Source organism: Enhydra lutris, unplaced genomic scaffold, assembly GCF_002288905.1.
Source record: "Enhydra lutris kenyoni isolate GAN:26980312 unplaced genomic scaffold, ASM228890v2 scaffoldscaffold10, whole genome shotgun sequence".
NCBI classification, from domain to species: Eukaryota; Metazoa; Chordata; class Mammalia; order Carnivora; family Mustelidae; genus Enhydra; species Enhydra lutris.
The window spans coordinates 40974232-41001170 of record NW_019154094.1 but is presented as its reverse complement, the minus strand read 5'-3'; the positions used below and the strand labels follow the sequence as shown (position 1 = coordinate 41001170).

The following is a 26939-nucleotide window of genomic DNA, read 5'->3' as shown; positions in this document are numbered from 1 at the left end:
GGAGAGCACAGGAGCTGGCTGAAGACCAATCACTTTATTTACAGAAAGAGATGGCCAAAAGGGGCAGGGGGTGGGGGGAGATACAGATGCATTCCGGCAGCACAGCAAACACAATCACATCAGCCAGCCAAAAATCGAATCAAAAACAGTGCCCACCGGCTTTTGCACCCACACCAGTCGTGTTTCACTGGTGACACTCAGATAAGACCATCTTAAATCCTAGAGGTGAAAGTATATAGCACCTTGTGCTTTACCTTGGCAGGGAGGCAACACAGGTTTGGGGACATCCACTCCATCCTCCCCGGAACCCTCCAGAGCAGGGCCTGTCCGCTGCCAGCATGGGCAGTACTGACGTACAGGGCTTGTGGTGAAGGGGCTGGACAGGCTGCAGTTCGTTGGGGCAACAGTAAAGCACCCTGAAATACTCAGTCCTCTGATTCCTCCAAGTAGGAGGACAAGCCCCCACTGGCAAACAAGAGGCCCAGACAACCCACGGCTGACCTGTGGAAGGTCGACCGTGAATCAAGGCCTACTTCCCAGGCCAGTGACAGGCGTTACCAGGCCAAACAGAAACACCAGATAGGAAATGTTGAGTCCGTTCCCTTTTTGCTTGCGAGGCTCAGATGCACCTTCTGAAAACACCTAGAGAAATCCAGCATTAAGGGATGGGTTTTACGATTTAAGCCTCTCGCCTCCAGGAAACAGAGAAGGGGCTCAGGGTGTCCTGTCTCACGGTGGGAGATCAGAGTAAAGGATCCTTTTAGACAAAGTGCAGAGCGTCCTCACACGTAACCCCTGACCATTACAACCTTCCAGGGCCTGTAACAGATATACCAGCAGGGAACAAAACAGAGCTGAAAACTTGATGACCAGACGGCTCCAAAGTCAAAGGAGAGGCTCTCACTTCCAATATGGAGAAAGGACTCAGACGAGGCAAAGGCAAGGGAGAGCCCTGGGAGGGGAGTGGAAGGCAGACCCAGGCCTGCTTGTTCTGCACAGGCTGGAGACGGGGGCTGAGCAGCCCCGGCAGAGTTTTAAAGAATTAAATTGGTTTACCTCTCAACCTGGGTGGGGCACACAGGGGGCTGTCCCATGGGGTGAAACAGAAGTATTCTTGGTCCAGTGTTCCAGGAGAATGGGGCAAAAATTGAGCAATGGGCAGCAGGGGCCCCTGACAGCAGAGCGGGAGGTCGCATCCACTGCAAACTGGACCAATCTCAGTCAAACACAAGCGAGCTACGGCCCCGGGGGCTCCAGCAAACAGAAACCCCTTCTCTGGGGTGCTCTCCCTTGAGGCACCCAGCCCCTCCCGATCCCTGTCGGCCAGGACGTCCCCGGATACTGAGCGTCCCCCAACCCCTCTACGCCACCGGCAGCGGAGCTGGTGAGGCCAACAGCCGAGGTCTTCTGCCCACGCCAACACGGAGCAGACGGGCGATAGGACAGCCAAATTGAAGACTCATCCTGGGAAGGGATGGGGAGGACTTCGCGGTGGCGGGACTGTAAACCTCTGAGACGGCGCTCCAGCCAACGTGCTCCAGAGGAGGTTTCCTACTTGGGAGTTCATATTCAGAACCGAGAACCACCAGGAGCCGAAGGTCAGAAAGCACAGGGATCAGGATTGGCAGATGCGCCACGCCCTCCTTTTGGCCTCTTCCTTCTCCACTGACCGCCCTGGGGGTCACCCCTCACTGGCATCCTGCTCTGCTGCACGCCCGCCCCAGCCCCAAGTGGAGCCTTATGAACATCCTGTCCTGCTTTTCTCTGTTCCAGTAGGCTCTCCAGATACCTCCTTGACCTCGGACCCATCTTCTGCCAGGCCACTGGGTCATCCTGGAGGGGTGAGAAGAGAAAAGGAAGAAGGTCCCAAACCAAGTTCACTCGAGACAGATCAGGCTTAATGCTCACTCTATGTTCACATTCTCTACATTAAGAAAATGCAGAGAAACCTATTTTTGTCCTGATTTTTTAAAAACCAATAATGTGATCTTTATGACCTTTTCTAGTCTGACCTTTCTCTCCTGACCGCACTCTCTCTGCTTAAAGATTGTAGAGGCGGCTGGTGTTCTCACGCAGGGTGGCCAAGGTGTGGGAGAGCGGCTGATCTTTGACCCTCGCAATCTCTCGAACCGTATGCAAGGCCAGGCCTGGGTGAGCGTACTGGCAGAGGCTCTTGGGAACCTGGAAGACATCAAGCATTCAGAACATCACTGTGCCTTCTTTGCACAGCCATGACACAGATCCCCCTCCCTGCCCTTCCCCAGCAAGGACCTCTTTGGGGCTGCCCTGTAGAGACCCCTTTACCTGCAGGTGCAGGGAGAGTCCTAGTCATGGGGGGCTCTGGGTGAGCAGGGTCCCACGCTTCCTTGGACTACCCTCTACAGGGTAGGGCTTTGCACTGCCTGGAAGAGAGTGGTTACCCTTCAGCTTCTCAGCCCCCTAGACTTTTGGTTCTGCAGAGCCACAACAAGGAGACATCTACACAGCCAAGGAGACCTGGAAGTCACTGGGGCTCTGGCCCTGCCAACCTTGCAAAGGTGACCGGCCCCCTCCCACCCACCCTCGCCTCAGCTCAGCCTGATCACACCCCTACCTGTCGGGGCAGGAAGTAGGGAGCGTCCGTTTCCACAATGATTCTCTCCAGCGGGATCTGCTTCAGAGCGTCCCGGGCCTCCCAGGCCGAGGAGTAAGTCAGGACGGCAGTGAAGCCCACAGACATGTTGGGGAAGTGCTTCAGCAGGGGCTCGATGACCGGGTAGCTGCCGGTGAAGCAGTGCCTGGGGAGGGGAGGGGAGGGTTTCCAAGTCAGGGTCCCTCTCACAGCGCCCTCTACAACAGCCCCCAACTCCCCTCTCAGTCTCTTCTGGGGACAGAGTCCCAGAAACACAAAGACTGCATCCAAGGGAAGGACTTCACAGTAGCCAGACAAGAGCTGGTTCCAACAAGTAAGACAAGGGAGAATCTTGGTGACTGAAGCTCTCAGCAATCACCCCGTCAGAGCGCCCACTCCTCCACAGCCGCTTCAAGTGACCCCCACAGAGAAGAGGGAACGATCAGGGACAGGGTACGCTTACAGCACAAGGAAAGAAGCAGAATTAAAGCCTATGGCCCTGCCAAGATCACAATGACAATAGGTAAAAATTATGTTTCTGCAGTCAAATGGACTGGAAGGAAACAAAAAAGGGAAGATATTAGGGAATGGCACTATAGGGCAATCTTCTCTGAATTTGTTAACTATTCGTGTTCTTAGTACACAAAATACTGTTAACCAATATGAAAATTCATGGCTTCCTCCAGCCACAACACTTCCATTGAGCCATCTTAGCCCTGGTTTACCTGCCCTGCCGTGAGACTTCCTTCAAAGCCATCCCAAAACAAAGCCATGAGAAACCAACCCACCCACCCAGAAGAGCCAAGGGATTGTACCTCATCTCTGGCCTGTGCTACCACAGTCAAGAGAGGTCGCGCTCTCTGCTTGGACACCTGAAAGGCAGCAGTCTGGCCTGATAGCCCACCACCTTCCACTGCCTGTCAACACCTGGTTGGGGTTCTAGACTCTGCTTTTTCACCCATCTTGAAAGAGCCAGCCCAGCCATCACCTCCTAGCCGCTCCCCAGCAAAGCTAAGCTAATGGTCCCGCTTCTGCCTCCCACAGCACCTTATGCCCCCCTCAGCCCTGGGATCCGCTAAAGTCACCAGATGACTTGTCTGCCTCCCATGGTTGCTCCCAGGGGCCCTGAGCCAACACCCGCAACAGGCACACAGTAGATCAAGTTCAGCACACCAAACTTAAGAGCCCCTACATACAATTAAAATTAAAAACATACTGACTTTAATGTGGGGAAAATGAACTTTCAAATTCAAAAAAGCAAAGAATTTCTTTGGGGGCACCCTGGAATGTTCTCTGTGTGCTAAGTCACTGAACAACACAGTGGCCTCTCCCCAGATCAAGAGACCTCCTTTCTGAGTGCACAGACTCCATTTGTGCCTGCCACCAGGGATATGAGAGTCACAAAAGTCCCCTTCTTGCTCACCAGTGATCGTGGCTATTAGCTCAAACCCTATGAAATTGCCATTTTGTAAGTAAAAAATGGTCAAAATCAGGAATTTCATATGGTTCAATCTAATACTTAAGCTTTAGAGAAGATAGTACATCACAAAGACCTAATACTATCATCTTCTCCTGAGTTTTCCTTTTTCCAACTCATGTCCTACACAGAAAGAAGTGTTCGTTCCATCTGCCCACTGAAGCTCCAGCCTTCTAACCTATGGATCTTGTAGTCTGAGGGCACAAATTTTTTCATGATGTTCAGCAGATCTTCATCAGCTTCTCGGCAGTGGATCACCAAGGGCTTCTTCAGAGATACGGCCAGCTGCAGCTGCCTCTCAAACACCTGGGAGAAGGCAAAGGGACACCTGTCAGAAGCATGTCAGGAGTCTGTTACATCCCCACAACACCCAGGTCAATGGGCAACCTCCCCCCCCCAAGTCTCCAATTCTGTAGACTACAGAATTATAAGAACAGCCCACACTTACGGGGTGCTTACCACAGGAGGTACTCAGAGCGTTTCAGGTGTATTATTAATGTAACCCTCATAAGCACCCCAAGGTAAATGACTGCTGTTAGCCCACCATGCAGTCAAGAAAAGAAGGCTCCAAGAGAGATCAAGTCATCTGTCACGGGTAAGCTGGAGCCCCACAATTCAAACACAAACCCAGCTGCTCCACATGGCAACCACTATGCCAAGCTTACGTGGGGCTGCAGGGCAGGGCTCAGGAACAGCAAGTTCAAGTTATGTGTTCTTCCCTCACTGTCCCCACCTCTACCCCCACTCTCAAGAAGTAATCACCTTCCACACATTTTCTAAAGAGTTGTACACACACACACACACACACACACACACACACACACACACATCTGCACAATACCTTGTCTCAGAAGGCGCTCAAATACTTGAAAGAATGGAAATTACATATTTTCTCCAACTTACTTTCTTTACTCAACCAAAATCAGATATCCTAGGGGAATATGTTCTAATTACTACCTTCATTTTTTTAACTTTCTTTTCTTCCTTTTTCTATTTCTTTATTTCTTCTTAATTTTACTTTTGGGACCCCTGGGTGGCTCAGTCCGTTAAACATCTGCCTTCAGCTCAGGTCATGATCTTAGGGTCCTAGAATTGAGCCCCCGCATCAGGTTCCCTGCTCAGCGGGAAGCCTGCTTCTCCCTTTCTCTTTAACCCACCCTGCTCGTGCTCTTTCTCAAATAAAAATAAAATCATTTTAAAAATAAATAAATGAGATCCTTCCGATGTATTTGAACACCTGAAATTGTTTCATATGTAAATTAACTGTTAAGTCTTGCATGCCTATTGGTTGCCACAGACAACTCTATTCAAATTGGAATCTCTGTCTCCCAAAGGTTTTTAAAGATCTGGAGTCTTCTGCTTTGTCAGAAGAGTACTATACCTTCTCTGAATTTTCTCTTTGGTCAAGGGAAAATTAAGAAATCTTTGCCTCAGGGCGCCTGGGTGGCTCAGTGAGTTAAAGCCTCTGCCTTCCGCTCAGGTCATGATCTTAGGGTCCTGGGATTGAGCCCTACATCGGGCTCTCTGCTCAGTGGGGAGCCTGCTTCCTCCTCTCTGTCTCTCTGCCTGCTTGTGATCTCTGTCAAATAAATAAATAAAGTCTTTAAAAAAAAAAAAGAAAGAAACCTTTGCCTCTAGAAGATTCCCTCTCCTCATTCACAATTAACCATAGATGCCAGTAGCAATGGGCAGGGACAGCATTAGTGTACAGCAGAGGCTGGCCCAGCTAGGCTGGGGACAGCGCCAAAGGGAAAGCCAGCTTGCTAAATTCTGCCCAGGCTGGCATTCACGCACCCACTCACCAGGGCCTGGAGCACAATGGGCACGCAGACCCAGCCTATCATGCAGCCCCAGGAAAACTGCACACAATAAATTCTACAATAAAGGCAACCTGGCAGTCTGAGAAGTGACAAGGTGGGAGGGTCTTTCTCCTTCTCCTGCTCCTTCCCAACTCAGAAACTTATATTGAAATGCTGGAACCACCCTTCCCCTGCCAAATGTCCGTGCTCAAAAAATACATAGTAAGATGGCAGTAGCTGCCATTTCTGGTGGGATGGGAAATTCTCTTCCTTTCAGTTTTGTATTTTCCAAATATTTTCTAGGGACACACTTAACTTTAAAACCATAATAAAAATACAGTTTAATTAAACACACGTAAAACTGATTGTTTCCCAAGAAGAAAGGCAAACAAATGTCTTGCCATATATATCATTAGCCATAAGATGTCACAGAGTAACTATCCCCCTCTCCTACCTAAGAAAGAGTAAAGAAATAGTTGGTGAAGCATTTGGCAAGTGACATCTTGATGGTCTGGACAAGAGCAATTTTATTTTTAAGGGTTCTAAATTCTCTAGATCCCAAAGCACAGAAACTTTTATTGTTAGGCTCAGCAACTGAACGAGGAATTGAAACCATGTGCAAACCAAGGAGGGCCTCATTACCTTGTGCTGTTCTGGGACAGGCGTGGTGCACTTATACGAGTAATCCAAGCCCATTTCCCCAAATGCCACAGCCTTGGGGTGCCTCAGTGCTTGCAAAAGATTTCTCTCTTGACTCTCACTATAGTAACGTGCAAAATGAGGATGACAGCCAAAGGCTCCCCAAACCAGATCCTCTTTCAACAGCTCCTCCCACAGGCAATCTGTCAGTGTCCGAGGATCACAGAAGTCAGAGATGCAGCCCTGAAATTCCTTAGGGAAGGAGCTGCTATAAATTTTTCTGAACTTGGTAAAGGACCCTTTGAAAGACAACTTGGAATACAGCATGTCCAGGTGACAGTGGGTATCAATGAAACCCCCCTCTAGGCCTGACTCCCGATGGTTCCTTGGCAGGGAGCTAGACGCATGTCCTCCACAGGAACGAGGGGGTGCCTCCTCCTGGAGTGCTCTTTTCTCCTTCACCTCTTCTTCTGAGCTTCTGGAGAAACGAAATGAACGAGAGTTCTGGGATCTGCCCTCCTCGGTCAGCTCCTGGTCTCTGGAGGTGTTCTGGGAGCTCACTGTGGAGTGAGGGGAATAATCACTCAGGAGGCCCCGGTTGCTCCTCCCGACTTGCAGTGGGTCGCCACCGCTGCTGCCCACGGACGGGTAACCAGAAGGCTTGGGGCTGCTGGTCCAATAGCTGGCGTAGTCACACCACGGACTACTGTACAGATGAGGCGGGTACATGACATAGTCCGTGGGGAAGGCAGAAGGCTCCGGAACTGTGGAGAGTTTCAGCGAGCTGGGCTCCTCCTGAGAGAATCTGACTGTGGAGACCTCATCCACATCAGACCAGTCACTTCCTGAAGAGGTGTGCTCTATCACCACCTCCCTCTCTTTAGGCTGCAGAAAACAAAACCAATGGGTGAGCCTTCCTGTGTGAAGACAGCCTTTCATACATGGTCATCAGCGCAACATAAACTCTGCCTTGTTTTTCTGGCCACGGTGAAGGCTTTGCATTATCTCCTTATCTTACTCTGTTGCCTGGTTTCCTTGTAATTTCTACAATGTGAGCCAGATTGCAACTTGCAACCAAACCAAACCAGATAGCTAAACTTGCAACCAAAGTCTTAGAATACTATCCTTAGGGGCACTTGGGTGGCTCAGTCAGTCGAGCACCCAACTCTTGGTTTCGGCTCAGGTCATGATCTCGGGGTCATGGGATCAAGCCCTGTGCCGGGCTCTGCGCTCAGCAGGGAGTCTGCTGGAGAGTGTCTCTCTCTCTGCCTCTCCCCACCACACGCATGCCCTCTTCTTACTCTAAGATAAATGAATAAATCTTAAAAAAAAAAAAAAAAGTATCATCCTCAAAGGGGATGCTAAACCTGCACTCCCTTTCTGAATGATCCCTTTGGAGAAAAATTGTTCTCTAGAACACAATGTGTACTGGGGATTTTAGAGAAAAGCAGTGCCCCAACACATCTCATCTCTAACATGTCTCTACTCTAACATTTCAAATGCAAAATCACACAGTCATGGTAGGTTTAAGATATGTCTGCAAATTCTCTTTACATTACTCCACACTGAGAGGTGGGGTTTGTGAGCCCTCCCCTCCCCTTGAACCTGGGCCAATCCAGTGAATCGCTTGTAGCCAACAGAACACAGCAGCTGTCAGACCGGCCAAGGGGCTTCCTCCTGGTTCTGTCAGCTTGCTCCTCACAGGGAAGCCAACCACCAGGAAGACACCAGACCTCTCTAACACCCACCATATTCTAGAGAGGTCACCTGTAGGTGCCAGCTTCAACTGCCGGCCACATGAGTGAGCATCTTGCCCGTGCAGCCCTGCCAGGCTTTTGGAGTGTCAGAAGCACCTGGGAGAATACCACCTTGACCCTCGAGCAAGACCTGCCCTTTCTAGACCTTTCTGAATTCCTCACTCACAAAATTGAGAGCAAAATAAAACATTTAGTTTAAGCCACGGCTGGCAATGATAAATGGATCAACCAGCTATACATTACATTAAATCAATTTAGCCCTGCTAGAACAGAAGTTTTCAAGGTCAGGAATTTTCATTTTCTTCACTCATGTCTCCCAGACACCTACAACAGTGCCTAGCATACTGCGGTCACAAATATTTGATGACTTAATTTGTAGAATAAATAGGGCAATGGCTCCTGAATTTAGTTTCACATCAGAACCAGCTGGGGGCTTTTGAAGGCTACCCCACCCTCTTCTGTGATACTGTGATTCAACAGGTCCCCAAGGACTCAGTATTTAAGTCTCCATGTTGCTTGGATACAAATCAAGTCTGAGAAATACAGTAAAAACATGGATCTCCACTCATGCAAGAAGACCGTTTAAGGACCCTCGTTTCTTTTGGTTAACAAAACCATCTATGCCCACAGGGACCAGATGGCTAGAGCAACAACTTACAAAGCTCTTTTCCTAAAAATATTTGTATATGCAAATACAATTCACATAACGAAAAATTCACTACAAAGAAGCATGATGGATAAACTGATTACCTCTTTAAAATGGGAACAAAATTTTTTGTTTCTACTGTCTGTATTAACCTTCCATACCACTACCTACACTCCAAAAGGAAACAAATACTGGTAACAAAAATGTTAATGAATTATAAACCTCCCATATGATACTTTCCAATTTTAGATTTTCTTCCTGCTACTCCTTTCCTAAACAACAAAAATATCCAAACAAGAATCTTTCCCAGGATGCAACATAACTTAAACGACAGCACATTTAAAACTTAATCTGAACTCCTGAAGCTGGGTGACGGGCACCTGGGGGATTTTTTAACACTAGTCTGTTTACTTGGAGTGTGTTTGAAATTTCCGATAAAAAGATTTTAGGGGTGCTTGGTTTTAACTCTTGATTTCCAGGTTGCAAGTTTAAACCTCACCTTGGACAGAGAGCTTACTTTAAACAAAAAGTTTTGGAGAGCCTGGGTGGCTCAGTCAGTTAAGCAACCAATTCAATGTCAACTCAGGTCATGATCTCAGGGTCCTGGGATGGAGCCCTGCATCAGGCTCAACACTCAGTTGGGGTGTCTACTTCTCTCCCTCTTCTACCACCCCCTCCCACCCCACATGTGTATGCACTCTCTAAAATAAATAAATCTTTAAAAAAGAGTTTTTTAAAACAATCTCGAAGGGAGAATAATCCTTCAAAAACTATCTTAATTATGGTGGAAATTTCTACCAACCCAGAAAATTAAAAAATGCAGTACTGCCAGGACTTAACAAGATTTTTTCCCTTTTTCCAGTAAGACATACTAGAATCATTACTTTTGTATATGTACACCTCAAAGCTGAAACAATTATCACATACAGTAACATGCAACTACCATTTTTGCAATCCAGCTCTTGAAAATTCTACCATTTTTTAAAATAACAAGTTGATCTGATTAAAATTACAAAAGGTACCCAAACAGAAAGCAAGGTTTTGTCCCCAAAAATAGTACCCCAGAAAGGAGGCATTTTTTTTTTAAAGATTTATTTATTTTAGACAGAGAGAAAGTTGGAGCAGGGGAAGAAGCAGAGGGAGAGGGGGAGAGAATATCAAGCAGACTCCCTGCTGAGCACAGAAACCATGGCTTGATCCCAGAACCTGGAGATCAAGACCTGAGCCAAAAACTGAGAGTCCGATGCTCAACCAACTGAGCCAACCAGGTGCCCAGGAGGCATCATTTTATATTCCAATTCGTACAAAGTCTCCTGTATTAGACAATATAGGTTCTTTTATGTGAGGGCAAATGACCCCAAACAGAATTCAACCAAGCTAATGTTGGATGCTTACAGGAAGATTTCCTACTTCCCCTTTTCCATGTTTTAAAGAAGAAGGGACAGGGTTAGACAAAGAGATGTACCAGATTTATATCTGGGGGATAAGACCTCACAGTTCCACTGGACAAACCTTTTTTTTTTTTAAGGGTTTATTGATTTGACAGAAAGACACAGCTAGAGAGGGAATACAAGCAGGGGGAGAGGAAGAGGGAGAAGGAGGCTTCCTGCTGAGCAGGAAGCCCGATGTAGGGCTCCATCCCAGGACCCCAGGGATCATGACCTGAGCTGAAGGCAGATGCTTATTAACCTACTGAGCCACCCAGGCACCCCATTTTTAACAAATCTTTTAAAGATCACTTTTTGTTTTTTAAATTTCACTTTTAAAAAGCAACACAGGGTGCCTGGGTGGCTCAGTCAGTTAGGTGTCTGCCCTCAGCTTGGGTCCTGATCTCAGGATCCTGGGATCGAGCCCCCGGTCCCGCTCCCTACTCAGTGGGATCTGCTTCTGGCTCTTCCCCTTGACTCTTGCTCGGTGCTTGTGCTCTCTAATAAATAAAACCTTAAAATATAAATAAAAATTTAAAAATAAAAATAAAAAGCAATACAGTAGGGGCACCTGGGTGGCTCATTCAGTTATGAGTCTACCTTTAGCTCAGGTCATTATCTTGGGGTCCTGGGATCATTGAGCCCTACATTGGACTCCCAGCCCAGGGGAGTCTGCTTCTCCTTCTCCCTCTACCCTTCCCCACCCCATTCGTGATTTCACTCTCAAATAGAATCTTAAAAATAAAAAAAAATTTAAAATGAAGCAATATGGCTAAGTGGTTATGCATAAGGTGCAGTGAGAAAATACTTGAGAAACTGAAAACTGGTATCTAAGTGGAGGAATAAGGCAACACAGCGCCAGGCTGGAAAGCTACTTTTCACTAAATAACTTATTTTTCATTTTTGAACAATAAAAGTATTATTTATTCAGAAAGTAACCTGAAAAATAATTGGAATTTGCTCCATGGTAGCAATCCCAAAATACACTTCCAGAAAAAATGAATCACAAACTGCCTGAGTGTAACAGGAACAGCTATTGGCAACTGGGGATAAACTTCCAGGGACAGAATTAAACATGGATTCAAAAAATGCTACATCTCATCAGCACAATCTTGGCTACAGAAAACTACAAGACAAATGTCCTATTTTTTATGACAAAAAATTATATCACAATGGGAGGAGACAGAATCTACAGGGACTAAGAGACTTAGGATATTTAGAAATTGCCACATATGGCTCTTATTTGGATACTGTTTTAAACAAATTAAAAATATCATGAAGCCAACAGGATTATTTAATCAATGACTGGACCGCTGTTATTACGGATTCTGTGTGTGTGTGTATGATCTAATAAAATTGTAATTATGTTTGTTTTTTTCTAAAGATCACTATATCTTAGAGATTCACAATGAAATATTTATGGATGAAGTGATAGAGTAATTGGGATTTGCTTCAAAATAATCTGTGGAGGGGCGCCTGGGTGGCTCAGTGGGTTAAGCCGCTGCCTTCAGCTCAGGTCATGATCTCAGGGTCCTGGGATCGAGTCCTGCATCGGGCTCTCTGCTCAGCAGGGAGCCTGCTTCCCTTCCTCTCTCTCTGCCTGCCTCTCTGCCTACTTGTGATCTCTCTCTGTCAAATAAATAAATAAAATCTTTAAAAAAAATAATAATAATCTGTGGAGAGGGGAACCTGGCTGGCTCAGTCATAGAACATGTGATTCATCATCTCAGGGTGGTGAGTTCAAGCCCCAGGTCGGGTATGGAGCCTGTTTTTTTTTTAAAAAAAAAAAAAAAAAAAAAAAGTCATAGAGATAAAAGACAAGATTAGCAGCGAATTCATTGCTGAAGACGAGTGACGGGTATATAGATAATTTTTTTTTTTTAAAGACTTTATTTATTTGACAGAGAGATACCGCAAGAGAGGGAACACAGCAGGGGGAGTGGCAGAGGGAGAAGCAGGCTTCCCATTGAGCAGGGAGCCCGATGTAAGGCTCGATCCCAGAACCCTGGAATCATGAACTGAGCCAAAGGCAGACACTTAACGACTGAGCTACCCAGGCACCCCTAGATAATTTTCATAAGTGTTTTAAATTTTCCATAATAAAAAGTTAAAATAAAAATAAGTTAAAATTCCAAATCAGAAGCAAGGGTAAATGACATCCTCTAGTTGCTTCCCAAACCTATCTTCCAGGATTATTTGTTTAAAAACACCAATTCCCACATCCCATCTCAGATCTGGGTCAGATTCTCTCATTCTTATGATCAGGGAAGTTCAATAAATCACACTACATGACTCAAAAAGGAACTCCAGGGACAACAAAGACCATGTCAAAGACATGTGAAGTTTCCACAAAATTATTTAATGATATGTGAGAGTGGGGAAAAAAGGCAGAGTGGTGAAAAAATATGAAATTAAAAATGCACATGTAACTAAAAATACACACCATAAAAAGACTTATAATTATGTCATCTAAGTCCTTGAAAGGCTTATATGGTCAAGTTGGCCAAGAAAAGGTTTTTGGATTTTTTTTCTTATCTTTTTTTTTTTTTAAAGATTTTATTTATTTATTTGCCAGAGAGAGAGTGCACGAGTGCACAAGTGGGGGTAAATGGCAGGCAGAGGGAGAAGCAGACTCCCTGCTGAGCAAAGAGCCCAATATGGGACTCGATCCCAAGACCCTGGGATTACAACCTGAGCCAAAGCCAGACACTTAACCAACTGAGACACTCAGGGGTCCCTTGGATTTTCTTTTTGAGAAAATAGGACATTACCTATGTTCATGAATACCTTACACTCTCAGCAACATGGTAAAATTTAAATTTACATTTACTGAGGTCTTACTGTACACTTAGGAACTGAGCAAAGCATTTCCATGCATCAGTTCAGGGTTCAGCAAACTGGCCCGCAGGCTAAATCCAATGCACAGTCTACTGGCGTAAGCCATGTCTACTGGTATAAACCAAGTCTCACTGGAACACAGTCAGGCCTGTTCACTGAAATGCTGTCCCTAGCTGTTTTCACACTACTACAGCAGAGCTGAATAGTTACAACAGAGGCCATACAGCCCACAAAGCCAAAAATATTATCTGACCCTTTACAGAATAAGTTTGCTGACCTCTGTTGAACCATAATAAGATTTCAAGAACTGTGACTTTTTACACAGAAGAAACTAGGGCTCAAAGAGGTTAAGTGGCTTTCTCATGATCACAGTTCAGGTGGCCAGGATTTCAACCCAAACTATCTGATCCCAACACCCAGTGCTTACCTACCATATCATGCTGCCTCCCAATATATACTTAACAAAGACATTCTAAATGTCCAGCCTGACAAACAGGAGTTCAGGTGTGTAAATTTGGAAGGTTCATCCATACAAGGGGAATTCTAGGCAGCCCAACAAGATCATGATCAACATCAGACAGGAAACACACCCATCACAGAGTTAGCAGAAAAAGGTTACAAAACCTATTGTTCTTGGGATTTCCAGTTAAATATAACCCATGTAGTTTTTGTCCTTCCTGTCAAAAAAAAAAAAAAAAAAAAAAAAAAAAACCCTCTGAAAACTATAGGAAACAGGGGCAGCTCAGTTAAGCACCCAACTCTTGATTTTGGCTCAAGTCACAATCTTAGGGTCATGACACTGAGCCCCACACCAGGCACGACTTAAGATTCTCTCTCTCCCTCTGCCCTGTCCCTTCACCTGCTGTGTGCATGGTCTCAAAAAAATGTGTGTGTGTGTGTGTGTGGTGTGTATGAACCAACTTGAAAAAGCAAAAGGCATAAACCTACAAAGCGAAAGCATAAAGAAAAAAACAGAAAAGCGAATTAGATAAAAATCAGCTACTAGAGATAGAGAGTAGACAGATGAACAGTTACTGGATAAACAGATCACAGATGGCCAAAAGCGAAGTCTGCAGTGAGAAAAACCCAGAAACATGTTGAGTCACAGTACAAGACCCCCCAAAAGGCTCAGGAATTGGAGGTAGCAGACCTCTGAAAAGAAAGTGAAACTGGAGATGAAAACAGGAGAATGAGCTGGAAACCTGTGAAGTTAGGTCCCGAGATCCCTGCTCCCATCCTCTGCAGATGGGTCTGCCTTTTCCCCATCCAGCAAAAGACTACGGTTCACACTTGATAAAGCTGAGCCAAGGAACTTATGGAATAATCAGGAACAATGGACATACAATCAAGGTTGAGGGATCATCGCATGTTGGACAGTGAGAACCCAGGTACTTCTCTCAACCTGACTCTCAGAACAGCACCAGCCAGATGGTGCCTCCTAGGTGGGGGAGTTGAGCATTTTGACCAGGGACACTGAGCAGCCTCTGACAATGAAGCCGCCGATCCAGTTGGGGCCCCCACAAAACTACCCAGTGTCATCACCCTCTGTTGAAGCCAGCAGTGGATAAGCTCATCCACACACTTAGAACTTCCAATCATCTTTTGAAAGTTCCATCTTTAAATATGAATGGACAACCAACACATCCCAGGAAAGCCCTACCATAAGACAGAAACCAAAATACTTAGTAAAAAAAAAAAAAAAAAGACAAAAATCAGAAGGAAACTCAGAGAAAAAGTAGTGCAGAAAGTAGAAGAAAACTTCAAAACAAACCTATAACATTCTCGAACCTATAACATTCTCGAAGAGACCAGAGAAGGCACAATAACCTCAAAACAAGAACAGGATACTCTTTAAAAAGGAATATTCAAAACATCAGTGTTCTTAGAAATTAAGTATGTCAAAAATGAAAAAAAAAAGGGGTGGGGCACCTGGGTGTCTCAGTCATTAAGTATCTGCCTTCAGCTGGGGTCATGATCCCAATGTCCCGGGATCGAGCCCCACAACTGGCTCCCTGCTCGGTGGGAGGCCTGCTTCTCCCTCTCCCACTCCCCCAGATTGTGTTCCCTGTCTCGCTGTGTTTCTCTCTGTCAAAAAAATAAAATCTTTAAAAAAAGAAAAAAAATAGTATGTATTATTATATACACTCACCTTAATTACTCACAAACCAAAAATAAAAGGAAACAGGAAAAATGGGAATACCAAGGAAACAATTAAGAGAAGTACACCTCCAAGAAGAAAAATGGGACGACTTATTTTGACAACCTTGAGGAGAATTTTATGGCACCAGCAGTTTGGGGATGAATCAGTGATAGGTACAGGGAAAACTAAAGGAAAAAACATGGCAATGATGATCTCCAAGGAAGATAAACTTTGTACGAGAGGAAATGTGCTCAGAGTTCATACCACATTCTGCTATGAACGTGGGGATAATAAACCTTCAACAGATTTAGCCAGAAACTATAGGACAACAACATGGGGAGCTGCTAGAAACAGAGGTGACAGGTTCATGGGTATGGTGCTGCCAAAGTTAGCGTGGAGAACTAAATTCTCCTCTTCTAAGTAGGCAGTCCACAGAGGTCTGCAACTAGAAAATCAATACACAGTGCAAGATTATTTAGAAATATGGAGGTAAGTGCTGGAAGAAAGAGCTAACGAGATTCAAGGAGCTGCCACAAAGGATATATAAATAAAGATAAGCAGAGATGGGTACAACAGCCTTTTCGCCCAGGCATAAACTATGTTTAAAATTGCTAGTTTCCCTCCAATACCATTCTTTCCTTCAAGAGCAATACAAGTGACTTGGAGATAAGTCTTCCACATGAAAGTTTATGTTCCAGACTCCCTTGCAGCTAGGTGTTGGCCAGGTTTCTAGATTCCCGTCAGTAGCTAAAAGCAAAAGTGATGTGGACTTCTGAGTCAAGCTCTTAAATGGGAGGGAGCATACTTTCCTCTTCTCTTTTCCCCTTTCTACTGCTTGGAATGTCAAGGTAATGTCCTCAGGGTCCCATCAGAGCAGCCACTCAGACCACAGATGGAGACTGGGTTGAGAGACTGGGTTGACGTAGCAAAGCAGCAAGACAGATGGCAGCAGGGTCCCTCCTCCTTAAGCCAAACTTCTATTGTCTTTAAGTCACTGTTATTTTGGCCTTTGTTAGGGCAGGCAAATGCATATCCTAACAACATATAAATTCTAAGTTCAAAAAAAGGAAAAAAAAAAAAAGAGAGAGAGATAGCACTGAATTGAGATTTCTTAGTAACTCTGAAAGGTATTTTAGAAAAGAAGCATCAGGGCATCTGGGTGGCTCAGTTGGTTAAGTGAAAGCCTTTGGTTCAGATCATGATCCTGGAGTCCCAGGACTGAGTCCCACCCACATCAGGCTCCCTGCTCAGTGGGGAGTGTGCTTCTCCCTCTGACCCTCCCCCCTCTTGTGCTCACTCTCCCTCTCATTCTCTCTCTCAAATAAAATCTTTGGGGGAAAAAAAAGAGAGAGAGAAGAAAAGAACCATCAGTTTGTCCCAGAGTCCTTGGTAAGTGAAGTGCTGCTTTTAATGAGTAACACTCAGGATCAAATGAGAAAGACAACAAATACATATCATCAACAGAACTAAAAACCCCCCATGCTTGGTATAAGCTCAGCTTACCTTCTGGCTTTCTAAATTAGAGTCGGAGTCATCCAAAAACTCAAGGGCTGGAGAGTGCTTGTCAAGGACTGTCCTTCGGGCACCAGCTGTCTCTTCGCTGCGTTTCTCCTGAGGGTCTATCACCACTCTCCTGTCGCAGAAGCTGCTCCTCTCCAGCTCAGCCTTTTCGTCCTCTGCTCTCACCTCTGGGGCTGACTCTTTCCCTTTCGGAGGAGGAGACACAGTGACACTCCTGACTGGCTCTTCTCCACGGCTGGGACGCTCTCCTTTGCTCAGCACTGGCTTCGTGGCAGCCTCTCCCTTCCTTTTTGGCATCGACTTTCCCAGGATGCCCTGGATAGCCTTCAGGTAGATCACTGTAGAGCCCTGGTCTCGAAATCGATCCCTCTTCCTTTTCTGCACCTTGTTTGGTTCCTCATTTGTATCATTCTGACCCTCTGCTTCAGCTGCAAATTCAGAGTTCGTGGAGTTTCGAGAACTATCTTTTGAATCAACCTGGAAGGGGGGGGTGGAAATCACAGTTCGTGAAATGGTTACCCAGAGGGTAATTATGTATAGGAATCAATCAGTGGTGGCTATACCAATCACACGGAAGGTGACAGTAGCTAAGGTGCCCGAGTCTCAATTTTCTAACGTGGTGGGCATTTTTTAAAAATGTCTATAGGGGGGCTGCCTGGGTGGCTCAGTAGGTTAAGCCTCTGCCTTCAGCTCAGGTCATGATCTCAGGGTCCTGGGATCGAGTCCCACATCAGGCTCTCTGCTAGGCAGGGAGCCTGCTTCCTCCTCTCTCTCTCTCTCTCTACTTGTGATCTCTCTCTGTCAAATAAAATCTTAAAAAAAAAAAAAAATGTCTATAGGGAGGGGCGCCTAGGTGGCTCAGTGGGTTAAAGCCTCTGCCTTCGGCTCAGGTCATGATCCCAGGGTCCTAGGATGGAGTCCCGCATCGGGTTCTCTGCTCGACAGGGAGCCTGCTTCTTCCTCTCTCTCTGCCTGCCTCTCTGCCTACTTCTGATCTCTGTCTTCCAAAAAAAAAAAATGTCTATAGGGATTATCTGGGAAAGATGATAAGTCTTTTTTTATACCTTTCCATATGACGAAATTCTAATAAACGTTAAAAACAAGCTTGAAGGCTCCCTGGGCATACCCTACGGGATACAGTCACAACCTTCCAGCCTGCTTCTCTCACTACTGCCAACCACCTGCCATCCTTGGACATGGCCATTGTACTGTCACAGGCAAACCTAACTTTCTTTGCTTGTGACACCCTCGCCTCAGTCTCATTTTACACTTGATAAAACTCCTACTCATCCTCGAAGGCCCCAAATCCCTTCTTTGACATCTCCACCTCTGCCTGTGCGACCAGTTACCCCTGTCCTTGCCCTCCCACCCCCGCCCCAGGCCGGGCAGAGGACTACATGGGAAGACAAAGTCGACAACAAACAGAGGAGCCCCTGCGCCTTCTGCAGGGTCACAGTTCCTCACTTCAAACCAACTGCTGCCGCTTGCAAGTACAGACCCAGAGTCGTGGATTCCAGTTTTTCATATAAAACACGAGATCTCAAATTGAATTGTTTTCCATCTCAACAGCAGTTTTTGTGGCGCACTTGCTTAGCATCCATGTGAGCTTAGTATCCAACAAAACATACAAAAACACCTGCTTACTGGACTTCCTACTCTAGGTGATGAGGGAAAGGAAAACCAGAAGAAAGGCAATATATGTATGTTAGAGAGTGAGAAGTGCCAGAGAGGGAAAGAACACAGGAAAAGGCAGTAAAAGTGCGGAAGCAGAAGTGGGTCACTCAAGTCTCCGGTTCAAGGTAGAGGTGTGGGCTGGAGGCATATATTTTTAATGTGAAATCTCCAAAATACTGAATACTTTTGAGGACCTAGTAGGCCACATTCAGCCTAAGGACCATCAGTTTGCCAACCCTGGTAATGAAGGCCAGGACTGTAACTATGGGGAGAGAAGGGTTAGAATTAGAACAACATATCTTGTGTTTTTTTTTTTTTTTTTAAGATTTTATTTATTTGACAGAAAGAGAGAGAGAGAGAGGAAGGGAGGGAAAAGCAGACTCCCCACTGAGCAGGAACCCAGATGCAGCACTCCATCCCAGGCTCCTGGGATCATGACCTGAGCCAAAGGCAGATGCTTAACCAACTGAGCCACCCAGGTGCCCCCATACCTTATGTTTTCATGTGGCCTTACAATTCCCAGAGCTGCCATGGCTGTCATCCCTCCCACAGAGAGGGAAGCTGCCACATGGCGCATTTAAGTGGGAGAAACGGGGCAAGCTCAAGCTCCCCCTAATATCCTGGAAACCAAGGGAGAATAGAGAAAATCGAAAATTGAGCAACAGTAGCAAAGGCTGTGATGTCAAAGACCACAAGGACCTGAACTGGATCCAGGTCACTCAAGATTTTCAGAAGTGGAGAGGAGGCTATAAAGGCAAAGATGAGGCCTTCAGTTCAAGAGCAGAGACGAACCACCTGGCTTCAAACAGGAGAGATTTCATTTTTCGTGGCACTACTGCTTAGTGAATTACGCATCTCTGAAGGCAGGAGGGAAAGATTCAGTGGAGATGCTGTTCCTGCCCTCACCACCGACAGCCTACACCATTTCAATGGTTCGTACCCAGCTCCCTGCCTACTCCCTCCATCCTTTCTCCACAGTGTGCGAGAGGAGTTCTAAAATCTGCCAACATCACACCTCTGCTTAAAACCCTTTAGTGCTGGGTTGCCTGGGTGGCTCAGAGGATTAAGCTTCTGCCTTTGGCTCGGGTCATGATCTCAGGGTCCTGGGATCGAGCCCCGCATCAGGCTCTCTGCTCAGCGAGGAGCCTGCTTCCGCCTCTATCTCTGCCTGCCTCTCTGCCTACTTGTGATTTCTCTGTCAAATAAATAAATAAGTACATCTTAAAAATAAAAAATAAATAAAAAAATAAAAACCCTTCAGTGCTTCTCCATTTGCCCACAGGAAACATCCCCAACATCTGAGCCTAACATCAGAAGCTGTTCATAGGCTGGACCCCAAGCTTCTTCTCCAGAATCATCTCCCACCTTTATCCATACACCCAGGTGCCCAGGAATGAAAAAGGGTGCTGGAGAAAAGGGAAGTGAGGACCTTCAGGAATCAGTCATATCCCAACCACTTCAGACCAGCATTTCCTAACATATTTTGGACACACATTGTTCTGTTGCCTGAAATGTCCTCTCCTCCTCCTCCTCCTCTGTCAGGAGAATTGTAAAGGCACCTCTTCTGTGAGGACTTTCTCAACATTAGTCACTCATTCCTCTGACCCTTGGTACTTCAAATGCACCTGTTACAACAGTGCACACAGTGCTCAGTGATGAAGGACTATTCAGTGCCTCAACCACTGCCTTCCTCTTCGCAACTACAACCCCTAGCACAGACTTCCACCCAAGCACCGGACATCTCACAGAGGAAAGCTGTCATGCAAGAGCCAAGATACACAATGGCTTCTTGTGTCTGGGCTGGTGCCAGACACTGCAGAGACTCCTCAAGGGAAGGATCTTGCCCTCTTCGTCTCTCCATCATTCAGCTAACACTGGGCTAGGACAGAGCAGAGACTCAGAGAGCTGCAGAGGTAAGAATGCAGGCTTTGAAGTCCCATTGATCTGGGATAGCACAGCTTGGCCACATACCAGCTGGATGGCCTTGGTCAAGTTACTTAACATTTCTGAGTCTCCTTTCCCTGCACCTACATATACTAGGTGCTCAAATATTTGTTAACCAATATGTAAATATTTGTTAACTGACACGTAAAGATAATATTGCCTATTTCACAAGACTCTCGGGATTATGGGAGAGCTTAAGGGTCAAACACTGAGAATCCTATTTGATCAAAATCTATCACATCATAAATTCTCCAGTTTTCCCTTCCAGTCTTTCTTCCCTGAAGTGAAGCAGAAATAAAGGTCATACTAAAGACTAATAATGTAAGGTAGGTGAAGGTGCTCACAACAGACAAATTTAATCTTTCTCTACAGAAGAAACGAAGATCATCAGCTACCACGAGAACCCAAGAAAACCTTTCAAACAATTGTCCTAGAGGAAATAAGGAACAAACAGTAAGAGGCTGGCCAGCAGCAATCTCTAGGGAATCCAAATTGCTCAGTGTAGCTATGGTCAGAATGGGTCCCCCCCCAAGTTCGTACGTTGAAATCTAACCCCAAGAGGATGGTATTAGGCCCTTTGAGAAGTGATTAGGTCATGAATGTGAAGCCCTCATGAACATGATTAGTGCTCTTATCTCAAAGTCCCCAAAAGAGCTCCCCTGCCCGCCCTCTGCCATGTGAGGACAGAAAGAGAAATCTACAAACCAGAAAAGAGCCCTCACTTGACCATACTGGACCACTGATCCCAGACTTCCACCCTTCAAAACTATAAGAAATACATTTCGTAAGTATATAATATACATATAGTATATAATATATAATATTATATATAATAAGTATTATATATGTATAATATATATTATATTATATTAATATAAGTATGTAATATATAAGTATATAATATACATTTATAAGCTACCCAGACTGTGGCGTTGTTACCAAAGCCAGAACATTCCCCTCTGAATATTCTGCGACCTAGCTGAGACCTCTGCACTAAAGCTGGAGAACAGAAAGATAATGGGGGACCCACAAACAAAGCCAAGCGTTTACCCTTCAAAATTTAGAGAGCAAATGCTGAAGAACAGGTGGATAGGTGGGTAAAAAGTAGGAATGAGGGGACCTTAGAAGGACCAAGGGGGAGAACATGCTGTTTTTGTGAGTGCCACTGGGCTGTGCTTGCTGACAAGACTTAGGACTTACTAGAAAAACGAGTTGGACATAACTCAGAGTATGAGGAAAAGATGTACAGACTGAGAGAAAAGATAAGAAAGGCATTTTGTAATTCATCAAGATGAACCAAGTACTGTACCTTGTCTTCAAACTAACAAATATCATAGGCAGAGCCCTTCGCAGTGCTAGAGAAGGACAGTTAGGATTAATAATATCAACATCCCCATATTCTACTCAACATGTGTGATCTTTCAAAAATGCACACCTGCCTTCCCTGTGTATAGAACTCTACATAACTCTCTAATGGTTTAGAATAAAATCCAAATTCCCTTAGCTACTGAAGCCTTGTTGCAATCGGCCCCTTACCTAGCTCTCCCGTCTCCATTCTGGGCTCTCATGCTGCACACAACACATCATGAGGCCGTCTTGGGACTTCTCAAGCCCTCCCACCAAGATGTGTGCTCCTTAAAAGCCATCTCAGGGCTCCAAAACCCAACAGAGTCCTTGGCACCCAGCAACCCTCTAGAGCTTACTAACTAAAAAGCAAGGCACTAACCCCACAACTTCTGAGGCAGGACTGGACTACTCACTGCTCCATGATTAACCATTAAATTGATTTTGGCAAAAAACACCCCTCAGGCCTAATAAATAAGATAAAGATGGGTCCATGACAGAATTAGACCCACCTGGATTAAAGGCTATACCTTCAAATCTTGGTTCCTGGTCTGCAGGTCAGCCTGAGCCTGGGATGCAGCACAACTGAAAGGCTAGGCAGATTCCTGCCCTTCCCGAAAGGCTTTATTCTGTCTCTATTTGTCACTGAAGTCAACTGTAATCAATTGAGATTATTTCATGCTTTGCCCTAAATCAAGTGAAAAACTGTATCAAGGATTAACTACAAGATTAAATTATATGGCAAAGTCCTCTATTTACTTGATTTATCTTTGAGTCATATTCGAGATGTATTTTTATGCTAAAGACAAAGATTTTGAAATCACTTTATAAAAAAAAAAAAAATCCAGGGGTGCCTGGGTGGCTCAGTGGGTTAAGCGTCTGCCTTTAGCTCAGGTCATGATCCCGGGGTCCAGGGATCCCACGCTGAGCTCCCTGCTCAGCAGGGAGTCTGCTTCTCCCTCTGCCCCTCCCCATGCTCATACACTCTCTAAGTATATAAATAAAATCTTTAAAAAAAAAAAAAAAAATCCATGTGCCATACCAAGAGTTCTGTGAGGTCCACAGTGAAAACACCTGGAGCACTTCATCTAAGAGTTCCCCAGGATAAACAGCCAACAACAGCCTAGTTTCTCAGCTGCACATAATCTAACCACTCAGTAGAAGTTTCGAGACACTTAGGGCCTTTTTTCACTGCTTTTTTAAGATCACTTTATCTGAAGGCAGCCCATCTCACCCAACTAAGGCTTTTCCTCCACTCTTCCACATATAGAACTCCTCACCTCTTAAGGCCCAGAGCTCCAAATCCAGAATGCAAACTAATTAGGCCGTGATCTGTTTTGTTACTGGAGAATCCCACGCAACTAAGACACTCGGGGGATGATCTAGGCCCTCAATGAATATTTGCTCAAAACCTGACTGAAAGAGTGGATGAAGTGCACACGTGCGCCAGCAACGTTAGCTAGTACTCACTCTCTCACCAGAGAAACAGCCGACAGAGAGATGAATTGCATTTGCTTCTCTTTCCCACAGGTTGAACTTGCCTCACTGGAAAAATGTCATCCCTTAAGTTCATATAAAATGAAACAGTGGACGTAATGTACCTGCTCTGAGAAACCCTCCTGCATGTTCCCAATGGGGAACTAAATGTTTGAGCTGAGCTCCAAAACACACTTTACCCTACCCACCAAGCAAAACCCCAAGGTGCCAGGAACCGTTAACTTTGGGAAAAAGCTGCACCAAGAACCAAATTCTCATTCTCAATTCTGTGACTCAGAGAAGTTCAAAGTACAAGGGCACAATGCCTTAAATTTACAACTGAAGCAAATAGGTCTGTGTCTCCTGAGGACCCCCACCTTCTACTGCAGTGAACCTCCAACCTGGCTGCACCTTACAGTTCTACGGGAGGATTTACAAATCTGGAGACCCAGACCTTCCCCCAACCCCATTAAATCGAAATGAGAAGCAGGCACAAGCGTTTTAAAGCCTTCCAAACAGTTTTCAAGTGCTGCCAAGTATGAAAATTACCTCTCCACGGCACTGTAGCCCACCCCCCTGACCAAGCCCTTGGTCTCCCGGGTTTGCATAAGCAGACCTGTGGGAAGACCCCAAAGATCTTGAAGGACATGACCCTTTTTAGTCTCCTTCCCCCAACAGCTCAAGCCACGTGGAAGGAACTTCACCGATTCCAAGGCGTCGCAGCCACCTACCTTAAGGCTGCAGGCCTCCTCCTCTAGAGAAGCCATTTCTTCTGGAGAGGGGCTGACAGGGCGAAGAGGGGATCCCCCTGACGAAAGGAATCCCCGTGTGCTCCGAATCAGGCAGCCTTTGGCGGCAGCCCCGCCCACACCTGGATCAGAGGAATGAGAAGAGGAGGTATTTCTGCGGCAGGATGAGCCCCAGGGCAACCTCGGCGTGCAGGCCACATCGTCCTCCTTCTGGACTTTCAGGCGCTTGGGGCTGCTGGTCCCTCCTGAACGCGACGCAGAGGTAGGAGCTGGCCGACTGGAGGGGGCCACATCACTGGGCTCCCGGAGGCAGCTGCGCTTGCGGGGACACCCTTCCGAAGTGCTGCTCCAGTGGTACTTGACCTTGCGCCGCTCCGACGCCATGGGCACCTGCAAGGCAAAGAGGGGGCCTGGATTCCAATACCAGCCCTCTTCAGACTCCCGCCACCCTGGGTCCCCTGGGGGAGGGCAAGCCAGAAGGTCAGAGTCAGGGGTCTCACTGACCTTTCCCCCTTTTTTCCACTGCCCATCACAGTTCTCAGGGTTTCGGAGATGCCAACGCGCTTCGCCTTAGTCAAAACGATCCGAGATTTACTAAGGGCGTCGGTTTGGTTTCCAAACCCAAAACGTGCTTCCGCGATCACCAAGCGCTACAGTTTGCACAGCGCTACTAGGGAGATGTCAAAGCGCTTCCGGGATTACAAAGCGCTTCGATTTAGTTTGCAGTACGGAGCACTTTGGGGATGTCAAAGCGCTTCAAAAGATTACAAGGCGCCTTAGAGTCCACACAGGGCGACCGGACGCGCAACCTTTGGCGGGCGCTTGGCCCAAAGGCCCGGAATGCCGAGGGCGGGCCGCAGGGCAGGGCCGGACCCGGCGCGCAGCCCGCCCTGCTCCCGCGGCCCCGCGGACCAGCCCGGGGCCCGAGGGGCCGAGGCGCCCCTCAGGAGCCGGTGGTGCCGCGCTCGGCCGCCACGGGACACCCTCCGGCTCGCCCGGCCGCCCCTTCCGTCCCCGCCGCCGCAGCCCAGACGTCGACCCCGCCGCCCCCACGGCCCGAAAGTCCCGCCTCGGCAGCCTCCTGGTCTCCCGCCCCAGTCCTGCAGCCCCAGCTCGGCCGCCGCCCGAGCTCCGGCCACACCGGCCTCGGCTGCGCCCGCCTCCCGGAACGAGCCCTGCGGCCCGCAGCCGGGCGTGCGGCGGGGGCGGGCCTTGCGCAGAACGGAGGGCGCCCATTGCTCGAATCGGCAGGAGGCGGGACCCCGAGCAAGATGGAGCTCGCCTGTTGGCCAGGAGGCTTGGAGGCATTGGTCGGAAGCAAGGCGGGGCGGAGCCACTCACGTGGGCCCGAAGAGCGCGAAGCTAGGTAGGGCCGCGGTTCCCCCCGCCAGCCTTCCGTGGGATTCGGGGCGTTCGCGGACCTCCATCTCTCAGTGCGGTTACCCGCTGCTCAGCGCTTCGCCGCTTAGCCGGACGGTTCAGGTCCCGATCCCCTCCTCGAACCCGCACCAACATCGTGACCCCATTTGCAGAGCAGGAAACTGTGGCTCAGAGAGACCAAGTGACACACCCAGAAAGTGGCCGAGTCGGAAGTAAGGAGCCATAGGCAAAAAAAAAGGCTACACAAAAATGTAAAATGTAAAATTTTTGCCGGGCAAAAATATCAAAGTTAAAAGACAAGGTACAAACTTAATAAAATATTCGCAACACATGACAAAGGGCTGATATCCTTACTATTGAAAAACTTTTTAAAACGTTTTATTAATACTTATTAATTTAACAGAGAGAGCGAGCGCGCGCGCGGGTGGGGAGGTGGGGAAAGGGGCAACAAAGGGAAAAGGCGAAGGAGAGTCCCCGCTGAGAAGGAAGCCTGATGCCGGACTTGATCCCAGCATCCGGGATCATGACCTAAGCCAAAGGCACCCTCAACCTGCTGAGCCACCCAGGCACCTGATGGAAGTTTCTTAATGAGATACTTAAGTATTAAAACGTAAACATGTTAACTGGAATTAAAATAAAAACTTGAAAAAATAAAATGGAAACAGGAATGAACCAAGGAACAGACAAAAATTATGAAAGGCTCTTTGGTATGTGAAAAAAAAAAATGTCTCCACCTCTGTCACTTAAAAATACAAGTAAAATTATAATTTTGCACCTATTTGTCAGTGATCAAAAAGCATGTAATATTTTTTGTAGCTGAGGATGTGGGGAAATGCATTCTCCTACCTGATTCGATGTAAATTGGTACAACCTCTTTGAAAGGCAGCACATTTTGAAGTTACAAGAATGAAAAAACACCTCAAAATCCAGCATTGGGATTATGAAATATTATGAATGACAAATTATGAAATATCCTTAGAAAGGAATACCAGGCAAAAAGACTAAAGTAATCCAAAAGTATTATTGAGGAAGAATGGCCAAAACAAAATGTGAACAAACATACCCACACTGAAGCCAGAAATTCCAACTGTTTTCAGCTCAAGCTAACTCACAGTTTTGATTTTCCAACGAAAATCTAATGATTGATTAGTTAAGCAAAAAGACAAATTTTCATCACCTTTGGAAGAATACCCCAAACTAGGAGCAGTGGTTGCCTGTGGGCAGAAGAAGGGAGACACTAAAATTCCAATGGGGAAAAAAGGCTTTCTTTCCACCACGTACTTGTTTGTACTACTGGATTTTTTTGGTCATATGCACTTTTTAAAAACAAAAAGGCGGTGGGGAACGCCTGGGTGGCTCAGTGGGTTAAAGCCTCTGTCTTCAGCTCAGGTCATGATCCCAGGGTCCTGGGATCGAGTTCTGCATCGGGCTCCTTGCTCGGCAAGGAGTTTGCTTCTCTCCGCCTCTGCCTGCCACTCTGCCCGCTTGTGAGCTCTCTCTCTCACTCTCTCTCTCTG

At 46.5% G+C, this 26939-nt stretch overlaps 1 protein-coding gene across 2 annotated transcripts; it reads right to left on the bottom strand.

Annotated features, from left to right (window-relative positions):
- Positions 1-4: 4 nt before the first annotated feature.
- LOC111144315 (TatD DNase domain containing 2) lies at positions 5-25003 on the bottom strand. Of its 2 annotated transcripts, none has more exons than XM_022498553.1 (8): positions 24547-25003; positions 24025-24432; positions 16838-17332; positions 6530-7411; positions 4267-4394; positions 2594-2777; positions 2013-2181; positions 5-1833 (listed from the first exon to the last, which is right to left on the bottom strand). In XM_022498553.1, exons 2-7 carry the CDS (start codon positions 24424-24426, stop codon positions 2041-2043), a joined length of 2232 nt encoding a protein of 743 aa, XP_022354261.1. In that variant the 5' UTR covers positions 24427-24432; positions 24547-25003; the 3' UTR covers positions 5-1833; positions 2013-2040. The 2 variants fall into 2 exon arrangements, 1 of the variants encoding a protein (XP_022354261.1); XR_002640385.1 differs by lacking the exon at positions 5-1833 and adding an exon at positions 2305-2402 and having other exon boundaries at positions 2118-2181.
- Positions 25004-26939: the final 1936 nt, after the last annotated feature.

What these genes read in the sequence shown, in the direction of transcription:
- LOC111144315 (XM_022498553.1), bottom strand. Translation starts at nt 24,426, where the DNA reads ATGGCGTCGGAGCGGCGCAAGGTCAAGTACCACTGGAGCAGCACTTCG. An exon ending in AGGAGGCCTGCAGCCTTAAG is followed by an intron (nt 17,333 to 24,024) that starts GTAGGTGGCTGC and finishes CCCCCCTTCCAG; the next exon opens with GTTGATTCAAAAGATAGTTC. An exon ending in CTGTCCCAGAACAGCACAAG is followed by an intron (nt 4,395 to 6,529) that starts GTAATGAGGCCC and finishes GCCTTCTCCCAG; the next exon opens with GTGTTTGAGAGGCAGCTGCA.